The sequence below is a fragment of the Phalangium opilio genome, unplaced genomic scaffold, assembly GCF_054372755.1.
Source record: "Phalangium opilio isolate 3A_F unplaced genomic scaffold, DU_Popi_V2 ptg000003l_1, whole genome shotgun sequence".
NCBI classification, from domain to species: Eukaryota; Metazoa; Arthropoda; class Arachnida; order Opiliones; family Phalangiidae; genus Phalangium; species Phalangium opilio.
The window spans coordinates 10,389,469-10,401,526 of record NW_028324145.1 but is presented as its reverse complement, the minus strand read 5'-3'; the positions used below and the strand labels follow the sequence as shown (position 1 = coordinate 10,401,526).

The window sequence follows — 12,058 nt, the reverse complement described above, 5'->3', positions numbered from 1 at the left end:
TTCGTCTGCTTAAGTGCTTTTAAGCCTTTGTAATGTGGTCGAATTGAGATTGAGCTACTGCGGGTATTTGTATTATTATAATTAATATTATAATTAATATTATAATAATAACTTCACGGAATTATAAGTTAGCGTAATTATTCGTGAATACTACCATGAGACGCGAAATGAATTACTTTGGATTTCCATTTTCTCTGTCTTCATTGCTTGGAGAGGAATTGAGGTAGGAAATGTTCATTCACTTTGTATTAGTAGAACCCATGTATGCATCTCTTTATTATAAAATAAATATAAAGGATTTTGAAATATTAATTTTTAATTTAGTTCCATCTTAGAAAATACTAAGAATGAAGGTGTTGTCGTGGTTAGTGTCATTGGAAAGAGCTCCCTTTTTGAAGGCTCATGCAAAGCCAAAACCCTTCATGAAGCAACTGGCCGAAACATGTTCAATAATTCCATGTGTGAAGAAATAAATATAGATGAAGATTTAGTAAGTATTATTTATTATAGTTACGTATGTCTATAAGTAACCCGCGTCATATTTCTTTAGCGATTTCAAATTGAAGGATATTATGATGTAGAGAGCAAAATAATTTTTCTACACTTAATGGGGGTTTATGACTCTACATATCTTGTTCAGACATGCAAAGATATGGAAAAGGAATTCCTTGAGAAAGGATTTTTAGAAGTTTGGAGTAAACTTCAAACAAAACAAGCGAAGGCTTTGTTATTCCTGTTTCAATTGTCACACATAGTCATGGTAATACTGTTCAGGAAAACATAGTTACTTTAAATCTGAAATCAGAATTAAATTCCAGGTAGTTCACCCAACTTGTACCTTTGATGTCAGTTACATCCAACTCTTTAGAACTCTCGATGCTATGAGACAAAAAGCAATACCATCTGTATCAGAAATTCTAGCTGGCTTCCCTGTTTCTAATGATTGGGTTCAAGCTGGTAGACCATGTTCCCCGAGAGTCCTCTTTGTATTTCAATCATGCCCTACTGAGATCAGTGTGGATGGAGATAATCTGGTGGCTATTCAACAAAGAAATAAGACTCAACCTCCAATTAAAAAACTTGAACACGCCCTTGAAGATCAAATATATCATATTCTTAGAAAAAGTAGAGTTATCACTAATGTTAGTGGTAACTCTTTATTCGCTGTTCCTGCAAACCAGGAATTTGTCTATGTTGTCGTCCATGAAACAACCATCACAGACCCGGTTGAATTCTTTTTGGCACAATTAAGGGATCATAGTGCGCAAAGCAAAGATTCGGATGGATTGGCAGCCAACAAATCTAAAAGCTACACGTTAAATAGAAGAGGGAGTGCCAGTATTTCAATTTCAACTTCTAATGGGTCAAATGAACATTGTTTGACTGATGTAAAAGACAACCATTCCTTCAAATCTTTCCTTTTTCAACACACAAATCTAGCCCTAACAAAAGGCTTTGATGATAATGTTGGAAGACATCCTGTTGCTGCGTACTTTGAAGTATAAAAACGGGACTTCTTTATTTATATAAAGATATAATTGTTAATTTTCGCAGATTCCATTAGCCAGGACATGGTTTTCAATTGCTTCTAAACTAGCAGAATGGTTTTTTGATGATTCTTCAGACTCTAGTTCTAAATTAGAACCAATGTTGGACATTGATGTAAGGTTTTCAGAAGGAAGATGCGGAAAAGTTCTACCAATGGCATTAGCGGCTTATCAGGAAAATTTACCACCACATTACACTGAAGAATATCACCAAAGAAAGTTACTTCAAGCTTTGCAAGTCTTTTCCCTTCAAGCTAGGGGTCCTGCTTTCTCACGTTACGCCTCTATGGTATTTAGGCCTAGAACTTGTCGTCATGAAATACAAACTGAAAATACAATTTATTTCATTGAAGCTGAAAGAAGAGTGTCATAAAGTTTGGTCTTGTCGTAGAATGTGTGAGCAGTTAAGCCTAACTGGAAATCATTGTATTCATCCTGTAAGATTTGCAGATATTTCAAACAAACTACATTATACCTTAAAAGAGTGGCCTTTTTCTAAATGTAAAAGGAAAAACATTTAAACATAAATCTCTTCAAAGCTTCACAGATTGAAAGAATCGGATGAAGATGACGCGGAAGATCTTGAAACTAGTAAAACTCTTCTAGTGGCGAAACATTTTAGTCAAGTCAAATACGTTTGCGCCTGTGATTGCGGAAGGAGACAAGCTTCCAGAGAAGACCCTTTTGATGTCAAGACTGCCAATTATACTTTCTTCCATTCTTTGCACAAAGAATGTTGCGGGAATTTGGAAAGGATTCATTTCCCGATATTTGAACCAAGTACTGAGGAATCAAGACCCGCCATCATATCACCAGCTTTACCATTGGATTTGGACCAAGAGAGTCAAGAAGGTAATGAAGAGGATGAAGATTTGGAATCGGAAAGCAAGAGTAATTCATGCGAGGATGTTTCTCATTCACCTTCAGTTGGTAATTTAAATTAGTGTTTTAGAGATTTAAGTTATGGTAATTTAAATTGTGTTTATTTAGAGGAAGAGAATGTTAGTGAAGAATTCTTTCCCGAGGGTTCTTTATCAACAAAATTTGGTGTTGAAGAGACAAATTTGAAGGAGGAGTCTAGTTCATCTCATAAAGTAGTGATTAGCATTGTAGAAGGATCTGAAAATGTCCCGAAAAGTATAGAAAGAAAGATGTAAATTTTAGTTACTAATTTAACCTTTCAAAAATCAAAAAAATATTTTAGTGGAACGGTATCTACCTAGACAACATTCCACCACTGAATACCTGCCAGGAATGCTTCACTCTGAGAGTCCATTGGGATTACTTCCCACCTATCCTTCATGGAGTTTACTTTGTTTGGGACCTTCTAGTTTATACTCGCATAATATTGGTAATAGTAACATTCTCTTTGTTTTATAATTTAAATTTAATTAGTTTTAAGTTTTTAATGTTTATTTTCACTTCAGGAATTCAAGATCAACCGGGATTTTTAACCGGAACTAATTTCTTACTACCTTGGGATGTAACTGTTAAGGTAGAACAAAAAGAACGCTGGAACAACTTATGGGAAGGAAAGAGAATTTCTGGGATTAAGAATAAGAAGAGTGGAAGGGACGGATCTCAATTCACTGTTAAAATCTTTGTGGGGATTGAGTATGAGTGCCCGAGAAGTCATAGGTTCATGTGTTCCGCTCCTGATAAAGTTTTAAGGCCAACTGGAACTGGTTTGGTTAAGGTATGACTAGAATTAATATAATTATTAATTGTTTATTGTTTTAATTATTTAAATTTAATTAGGATAACGCGAATAAAGTTACAGGGAGTGATATGCCACTATACTTTCCTTGTCCTTGCCGGTAAATGACTTGCAATATTTATTATTATTTTCACTTTTGTATGTATGAAATTAGTTTTAAGTAATGTGTATATTTTTTAATTATAATTAACTTAGCCCTTCAAAGCCAAATATTGCCCAGCTAATGAGAATTCATATAGTAACCCCTAAAGCTCCAGTTCAAGTCACATTGAATCCCAAAGTACAACCAGCACCGGCACCATGCCCAATTTTCTTTCCAGGAAATTCAGAACCAGTGAAATTATCCCAGTCTGCTTATTGGGTTCTTAGATTACCGTATCCTTTTGTTTAAAACTTAATTTTAATCAAAGTTGAAGTCTTAATTAATTATTTAAATTATTTCCTAAACTATAACTATAACTATAACAGTTTCATCTATGAAGGAAGTCAAGGACCCTATCTTCCACCTAAAGAAGCATTATCAGTGGAATCTTGCCGTCTTTTGAAAGGAACTTATGGAATAGCTCAAGTTTTGAGTGAAAAATCCTAAACACGATCATTGTTATGGTAATATAACTTTTTTTTTATTCCAAAACTGTACATAATGTGTAATTAAATGCTGCGTAATTGAACTCTGTTTTAATTAAGTTTTAATCACGTTTGTTTTTTTGCTTTTCACGTTTTTCAAAGTGATCATTAACTAATTTAGTTTCTTCTTTGATTATATCAATTGGAACTTGTAAAGGATTCAATTCACCAATTAAATATCTTTGAGTATGATTAATCAAATCTATTTTAGGGTATTTAGCGGCTATAGGGTTATCAGTAACTTTTTCATATTCGTTAATTTCTGGGGCGTCATCCGTTTCTTCACCAGAATTATTATTAATATCTTCTGAAGTTTCAACATTTTTTGAGTTAGATTTAAATTTGGTTGATGAGTTTTGAGTTCCACTTGTTGAAGGAGCATCAGCATCTTCATTGGTTAAATTTTGTTTGTTATTATCAATGTTTTCATTCAATTTGTTCATCGGAGATTCTTGGAACATGTTATATTCCGGTTGTGGTGAGATTAAGGGTCTTAAAGGCAAAACTGTGACGAAAAAAACAAAATTAAAATTAAACCTTCTGTATCTTTTCTCATAACTTAAGATGTTAATTTAATTTTACTCGATAGAAACTCCTTTTCATGATCCAATTTATTGGTTTTCAATATTTCTAATAGATCATTCATTAAATGGAGAATTAGAAAGCTTTCAGTTGGTCCTAAAGGCACGGGAATTTGTTTTAGTATCAGAGCTTTAAGATAGTCGTAAATTGTTGAAAATTCTGGGTATTTATTCTCTAGTAAAATTATCCCTTCAGCCGATCTTGTAGAACTGGATGGTAATGAGAGTTTTTTGCATTCAACTTTGGCACTATCCATTGCCTAAAAAAATATATTTAGTAATTTAAGATGGGCATTCTTTTTATATATTTTAATTTACCTCTGCCAAGGAATGTTTGCAATTAGCCGGAGCTTTAATTCTTGGGTCTATGGATTCAAATATCTTTCTTTTCCATACACTTAAGTTTGAGTTTTTGGCAATTCTCTTGTCATTCTTTGGAAGACGGCTCTTACGAATTTCACAGAAATGTCTAGGCATATTTTACAGTTAGTCATTTAGATTTTACTCAATTCTGGGGGTGACAACAACAACTCACATGGTTTCATTTAAACTTCTGGTACCAACTTCTTTGGCCACATATTCCAAACCACCAAATCCATATTTTTTTAAGGCATTTAATAATCTTTCTTTCTCGCTAAAAATTGATAAATGGAACAATATTGTGAGACTTTTAAGTACTAATAGAAGAAATCATTTTAAAGTGTTTAATTTCTTACTCCTTTCTCCATTGCTTTGGTTTTTGAAGGTTAGCTTTCAATTCAATTTCTTTATCCACCAAATTTTGCCCATATTTTCTTTTACGAAAGTTTTTTTTGGAATTATTTGTCGTCTCATTTAAATCAATGGCTTCTTCCTCAATTTCCGCGCTCGTTGAAGCTCCATCCATTTCGTTTCAGTTGCAGATTGAATTTGAAAGTTGCAATGTCAATTGTCATAAGTTCTTAACAGCGAGATCTATGCCCTGTTCCATTGGCTTCCACCATGGAGCAATATACCAGGAGACATAGACAAATTTAATGCAATTTTAAAGGAACTTTTATATTCACTCCAGTAAAACTACTCCATGGAAAATGCAAATGAAAAACTACATCATATTTGCGGTAGATGGCAGCACGAGCGCTTCCATTGGCCGAAAAAAATCGAGACGCGCCATTTCTTGGAGAGTGACTAAACGTGCACCGTTGCTTTGTTCTCGATGCCGGTAGTCGGTTATTTTATGTCGCGTTTTACGAGTAATTAAAAATTTGTTTCAATAAGCTTGCAAACTTACTTACTTAGAAGAACACTATAAGATGCGTAAGTTTTAATTGTCAGTTGTTAAATTTTATTAATGTATGAAGGATTGGGTATAACGTCATACTTTCGCGCTAAGCCTTGGTAACCGGGATTTTCTATACTTGGTTCTATTTTAAGCCTCATTTAATCATTCAGATTCATAACGGGCGTCCTCCAGTATGTATGTTTTTAGTATTGGGCGTGCAATAGTTAAAATGTAGGTAATATTAAAACCGTAATAGATTTTAGTCAAACCATTTAATAAAATCCTCTGTAGACCATTTTGGAATTTACATACAGAGAAACCAACACACAGGGGCGAGGCCGCCATTGGGGTGAAAGTTCAATCATGAATTGAACTTCCGGCGTCTGATATATTTTATAAGCCTTTTCTTTATGCTCTTTAAGATTTTATGGGGTTAAGGTGGAGTGTTCGACGTCTTATTAGGGGGGTTAAAGTATAAGATAAACACCTACCTATTTTCACTTATGATTCATCCTCGCAAACGCTAGACTAGATGTTAGAATGCAGTCAGTTGTGGGGAGTTAAGGCCTTTTTAGCGGAAACGAGGGGCTTATAAAATTTCTGAATCAAAAGTGACCGCGTTTGTTGGTATATGTCAAGTGAGAGTCAAAATAGATTCTAATCCACTTTTTAATATTCAACATAATATTCAATCTTGTTCATAAATGTTCACACACTTTTATAGGGGTCAAAATAAAGAAATTAAACAAGACAATTAAACTTACATCTAAGGGAGGTTTGCAATTTATAACCTCTTTGAAATGGCTCCTCAATAGGATTACCTCCTACAGCCTTTAAGATTTTAAAAATTAAATTTAGGGGTTTGTTAGGTTAAAAGCGTGCAATTATGCACTAAAAAAATGATGTTCAAAAATAGAAAGTTAAGATTTTTTTTTTAAAATGAATCAATCCGTCAACCATAATCCAGGTTCTTTAACAATAGTTTCAAGCCAGTTAATCAATAGTTTCAAGTTTTTTTTAATTTCTTACGCCAAGTAGCTCCTCTTCCATATTCTTTATAGGGGTTCAGGATCTTTTTTTTTCTTCTTCCTCGATTTCAGGGTTTTTCTTCAGGATCTTTTTTTTCTCTGATTACGCGATTTAAGGGTTAATTATGTTTTTTTTTCTTCTTTCTCGATTTAAGGGTTCGCGCGCTCTCTTCTTCTAGGGGTTAAAATATTCTCCGATTCAACTTGATGAAAAATAAAGGTATCAAATGAATAAAAATAAAAACATCGAATAAAAATAAAGGTTTCGATTTAAAAAATAATCTCCGTCCGTTTAGAGATTTCTTGGGGGTGAGCCGACAGGGTCTCGTTTAGACATTTCAGGTATCGACTGACGATGGGACAGGAGGGACTTCGTATATATAACTTCTAGTTTCTCGCAAGGATTTCTGGGATAATGACGTTTGTTGATTGACTTCGGTTTGGCGAATAGTGGACCATATTTATGACGTAGCCGGGCGTATTCATGTTAACAGCGAATGGGCAAAACTTTTTGTTTTGGGACCAAATACGGATTGGTCAGTTAAAGGGTTAAAAAAAAATGTTCTAGAAGTTTCTCGGGCCAGGTACCAGGATAGTGACTCAAGGTCTTGTTGCTTGGGGGTCTAAATAAGCTAGTATTTCTCTGGTTTCTTGGAAAAAGTTTTCGTTGCTAGGTGTTTCATTTTGCACTGTGGATACTGTGGTATAGGATAGTTCTAGAAAGTTCGCTGTCAATTTTGATGGGCTATTTCCTCTTTCATTGTAGTTATTTTTAGAAACCGTGAATTTCTTTTCAGTTTGTTTTAAAGGGATAGGTTTAAGTTTAAAGGGCTAATATTATCTTTATAGGGGTAATTTAAGGCACTTCGTTATTAATTTAAAGGTTTAATCGGAAATTTAATTTTATTTTTGTGTCAAGAAGGTTATATATCCCCACCTCTTCTGAAAAGTTCGTCCCCGAACTTACTCTGTTCATTTTACCATCACGTTAATTTTTTTTTTTTTTTTTTTTTTTCGATGCATAGGGGTTTTAGTACTTGAAGACTTCATCAACTTGTTTCCATTCAAAAACCGCTCAGTGGGATAAAAAGTAGGGGTGTTATGTTTCAATTCTTCTTTGTCTTGTTCATCCTCCGTAAGGGAATTTTCATTCATTCTCTTCTCTTCGATAAAGAAGTTTTGCAATTCTTGTTTTTTCTCTGTATCCAGATCTATATCTTCTGGCATGCTTATGTTATTGGTCAGGGTCATAGTAGTAGGGGTTGCTCTTGGGTTTTGAATAAATGGAAACACCCAGTATTGTCCATTTATTGTGCAAGTGATACTATGATCCTCGTAGTTCAGTTTTGCTCCTACATCTGTCATCCAATTAGATCCCAATATAATCGAAAAGTTTGCTTTCTCAATTATGTAAAATTCAATTTCCATAGGGGGACCCATTTCATCATTTAATTGTACAGGAAGTTTAATTGGGCCTTCAGCTTTAAGAGGACTGTTAGGGGAAGCTGAAAAGAATTCTCTTATTTTCAGACGGTTAAAATCCATTTCTGGGTAGACTTGTTCAGCGACATTTTTGACCATAAATGATGTACATGCCCCAGTGTCTAGGATTGCAGCATAATTGCCATTGAGTAATTGTAGGGGTATACTTCCAGTTCCTGGGACGAAATTACGTATCACGTTAATTGAGTTTTCATGTTGGGGAACAGTTATCTCAACCGTTCTTTTAGGAGTGGTATTTTGTTCTTCATTTATTCTTTCTCTTGATTGATAGTTTTGTTTTTGGGGACAATCTCTAGCCATATGATCCGTAGAATTACATACAAAACATTTAGGCCTAGCTGATGGAAGATACGATTCAAGGGGTAAGGTTACTTCTTGTGGTCTACTTCTTTTATTTGGGCAGTTATAAACAAAATGTCCGTATTCTTTGCAATAGTTGCAAAATTTGTTTGTTAAGGGGTTTCGGGGTTCGTTTGTTCCTTGATTTCTAGGGTGTAAAACTCCCATCACTGGTTGAAGTTGCTTCACTACCTCTAGCAGTTCATCAACTGTGGTACAAGTTTTCAGGTTTAATAGGGCTTCATATTCGGGCATTAATCCAAAAATTATATGGTCTAATCGATCTTGCTCAGAGGGGATAGAGGGTAATTCATCATATATATTAATCATATCCTGCACATAATCTTCAGGGCTCTCATTGGGTCTTTGCCTTCTTGTTTGGATTTTTCTCTTGATTATTTTAGAATAACCATCTCCCAAATATTTTTCTTTAAACTTATTCTCAAAATCATCCCAGGTATGAAAATGACTAATATTTTTCCAATACCATTTCTTTGCTTGTCCTTCGAATGCTAGGGGTATGTGGGTCAATAATTCTTGATGTGTCACGCCTGTTATCATCCCATACTCGTACGCGCTATATAGGAATTCTATAGGGTTTGATTCTCCATTAAATCTTATCGTGAATTGAGGAATAGGTAAAGTTCGATTTTTAGGGGTTGAATATTGTAAGTTTTCTCCGCGAGGGATTTGAGTAATATCAGGAATATTTGACGTCTCTTGTTCTCTCTCATATTCAGGAAATATAGGACTTTTCAACTTTTCTTGAAAAAATGTAGTCTGATTTAGTGTAGGTTCCTCTATAGGTTCGTTTCTTGGAAAAAGTTCCTCTCTATTTGGTCTCAAGGTAACGTTAGTAGGGGGGTTGAAAAATTCTTTTACTCGTGTCGCATAGGGGTCTTCCGAACGTTTTTCTTCGCGTATAATGGAGGGGAGGGATACTTTCTTTCCTTTTTCTTTTTGGACATAAGGGGTTGATGCAAATAGAGGATTTAATCTATCTTCCTCAGGGTTCTCTTCTCTATGGGCTTCTAACGATTCTTTCATACTATCTCGTAAAGCAACCATAGTATCAGTAAATATTTGATTTTGGGAAGCAAAATTTTGTTGCATTATTTGTTGTTGGGAAACAAAATTTTCTTGAATTATTCGAGTTATGTCATACATATGATTAGATTTATCAACGTTTGTACGTTGAAATAAAACACCTATCTTCATAATAAGGTTTCTCAGGAAGTTTAAGATTCTATCATACGAAATTCCTATCAACAATAAAATTATGATAGCAATAGCGAAGATAGCTAATAATAGATCTGACGAGTTAAGGTTAATGTCCGTCATTTTGATTGCTCGATTTTTCTCAATACTTTCTCAAAATATATGGGTTTTTAATAATAGGAATTGAACCAACCTTGACTCTCTTTAAGACATATCAAAATCCATCATATTGATAAGATTCCGAAGTATCGCATCCTGCCGACTGCGCCAATTTATAAGCCTTTTCTTTATGCTCTTTAAGATTTTATGGGGTTAAGGTGGAGTGTTCGACGTCTTATTAGGGGGGTTAAAGTATAAGATAAACACCTACCTATTTTCACTTATGATTCATCCTCGCAAACGCTAGACTAGATGTTAGAATGCAGTCAGTTGTGGGGAGTTAAGGCCTTTTTAGCGGAAACGAGGGGCTTATAAAATTTCTGAATCAAAAGTGACCGCGTTTGTTGGTATATGTCAAGTGAGAGTCAAAATAGATTCTAATCCACTTTTTAATATTCAACATAATATTCAATCTTGTTCATAAATGTTCACACACTTTTATAGGGGTCAAAATAAAGAAATTAAACAAGACAATTAAACTTACATCTAAGGGAGGTTTGCAATTTATAACCTCTTTGAAATGGCTCCTCAATAGGATTACCTCCTACAGCCTTTAAGATTTTAAAAATTAAATTTAGGGGTTTGTTAGGTTAAAAGCGTGCAATTATGCACTAAAAAAATGATGTTCAAAAATAGAAAGTTAAGATTTTTTTTTTAAAATGAATCAATCCGTCAACCATAATCCAGGTTCTTTAACAATAGTTTCAAGCCAGTTAATCAATAGTTTCAAGTTTTTTTTAATTTCTTACGCCAAGTAGCTCCTCTTCCATATTCTTTATAGGGGTTCAGGATCTTTTTTTTTCTTCTTCCTCGATTTCAGGGTTTTTCTTCAGGATCTTTTTTTTCTCTGATTACGCGATTTAAGGGTTAATTATGTTTTTTTTTCTTCTTTCTCGATTTAAGGGTTCGCGCGCTCTCTTCTTCTAGGGGTTAAAATATTCTCCGATTCAACTTGATGAAAAATAAAGGTATCAAATGAATAAAAATAAAAACATCGAATAAAAATAAAGGTTTCGATTTAAAAAATAATCTCCGTCCGTTTAGAGATTTCTTGGGGGTGAGCCGACAGGGTCTCGTTTAGACATTTCAGGTATCGACTGACGATGGGACAGGAGGGACTTCGTATATATAACTTCTAGTTTCTCGCAAGGATTTCTGGGATAATGACGTTTGTTGATTGACTTCGGTTTGGCGAATAGTGGACCATATTTATGACGTAGCCGGGCGTATTCATGTTAACAGCGAATGGGCAAAACTTTTTGTTTTGGGACCAAATACGGATTGGTCAGTTAAAGGGTTAAAAAAAAATGTTCTAGAAGTTTCTCGGGCCAGGTACCAGGATAGTGACTCAAGGTCTTGTTGCTTGGGGGTCTAAATAAGCTAGTATTTCTCTGGTTTCTTGGAAAAAGTTTTCGTTGCTAGGTGTTTCATTTTGCACTGTGGATACTGTGGTATAGGATAGTTCTAGAAAGTTCGCTGTCAATTTTGATGGGCTATTTCCTCTTTCATTGTAGTTATTTTTAGAAACCGTGAATTTCTTTTCAGTTTGTTTTAAAGGGATAGGTTTAAGTTTAAAGGGCTAATATTATCTTTATAGGGGTAATTTAAGGCACTTCGTTATTAATTTAAAGGTTTAATCGGAAATTTAATTTTATTTTTGTGTCAAGAAGGTTATAATTTCTGGCCGTTGTGATACCGGTGATACATAGACATTAGAACATGGTGTGATAAGCCTAAAAGTAAATTGAATATATGTAAATTTTTAGACATCAACTAAGCAAACCAAAGGCAATTAATAATAATAATAATAAAGAAGAAATAAACCGAAGTTTGGGAAAAACAATTAAGGCTTAGATCAACCATTTTATTATTGATCAGAATTTGAAATTCAGGGGTTTGTAAGTAAGCTCCTTAAATTCGGGTTTTTCCTTTAGTAGGTCAATGCCTGTCCCCTCTAGCGAGATGAGCTGTTAAACATTTCCAGTATATTTAAATAAGTAATAGGAGCGGGAGGGGGGGGGTACTATAAGGTATTAAAAAGGGGGTGTTTTTCTTCTCCTTTTTTTTCTGATAAAGTA

At 34.3% G+C, this 12,058-nt stretch overlaps 2 protein-coding genes and 1 long non-coding RNA gene across 4 annotated transcripts; 1 reads left to right on the top strand and 2 right to left on the bottom strand.

Moving 5' to 3' along the window:
* Positions 1-20: 20 nt before the first annotated feature.
* Positions 21-3,935, top strand: LOC149717734 (nonsense-mediated mRNA decay factor SMG8). Of its 2 annotated transcripts, none has more exons than XM_089840627.1 (13): positions 21-223; positions 325-490; positions 551-760; positions 819-1,499; positions 1,555-1,836; positions 1,901-1,984; positions 2,087-2,477; positions 2,538-2,684; positions 2,752-2,898; positions 2,975-3,243; positions 3,306-3,364; positions 3,460-3,639; positions 3,733-3,935. In XM_089840627.1, exons 1-13 carry the CDS (start codon positions 156-158, stop codon positions 3,851-3,853), a joined length of 2,805 nt encoding a protein of 934 aa, XP_089696753.1. In that variant the 5' UTR covers positions 21-155; the 3' UTR covers positions 3,854-3,935. The 2 variants fall into 2 exon arrangements, with proteins under 2 accessions (XP_089696753.1, XP_089696754.1); XM_089840628.1 differs by having other exon boundaries at positions 74-223; positions 336-490.
* LOC149717733 (uncharacterized) lies at positions 3,863-5,420 on the bottom strand. The gene is made up of 5 exons (XM_089840637.1): positions 5,189-5,420; positions 5,008-5,106; positions 4,791-4,941; positions 4,474-4,732; positions 3,863-4,396 (listed from the first exon to the last, which is right to left on the bottom strand). Exons 1-5 carry the CDS (start codon positions 5,356-5,358, stop codon positions 3,954-3,956), a joined length of 1,122 nt encoding a protein of 373 aa, XP_089696763.1. The 5' UTR covers positions 5,359-5,420; the 3' UTR covers positions 3,863-3,953.
* A 964-nt stretch (positions 5,421-6,384) lies between these two features.
* On the bottom strand, positions 6,385-10,561 carry LOC149717732 (uncharacterized). Its single transcript, XR_016367479.1, has 2 exons — positions 10,465-10,561; positions 6,385-8,419 (listed from the first exon to the last, which is right to left on the bottom strand). It is a non-coding gene; the product is annotated as an uncharacterized LOC149717732 (long non-coding RNA).
* Between the last annotated feature and the right edge of the window lie 1,497 nt (positions 10,562-12,058).

Excerpts from the sequence above, each read along its gene's own strand:
- LOC149717734 (XM_089840627.1), top strand. The coding sequence starts at position 156 with ATGAGACGCGAAATGAATTACTTTGGATTTCCATTTTCTCTGTCTTCA. Across the intron at positions 1,837-1,900 it reads TCTCACGTTACGCCTCTATG|CTGAAAGAAGAGTGTCATAA; the intron begins GTATTTAGGCCT and ends ATTTCATTGAAG. Across the intron at positions 2,478-2,537 it reads TTCTCATTCACCTTCAGTTG|AGGAAGAGAATGTTAGTGAA; the intron begins GTAATTTAAATT and ends GTGTTTATTTAG.
- LOC149717733 (XM_089840637.1), bottom strand. The coding sequence starts at position 5,358 with ATGGATGGAGCTTCAACGAGCGCGGAAATTGAGGAAGAAGCCATTGAT. Across the intron at positions 4,942-5,007 it reads AGAAGTTTAAATGAAACCAT|ACATTTCTGTGAAATTCGTA; the intron begins GTGAGTTGTTGT and ends AAATATGCCTAG. Across the intron at positions 4,397-4,473 it reads TGAAAAGGAGTTTCTATCGA|TTTTGCCTTTAAGACCCTTA; the intron begins GTAAAATTAAAT and ends TTTTCGTCACAG.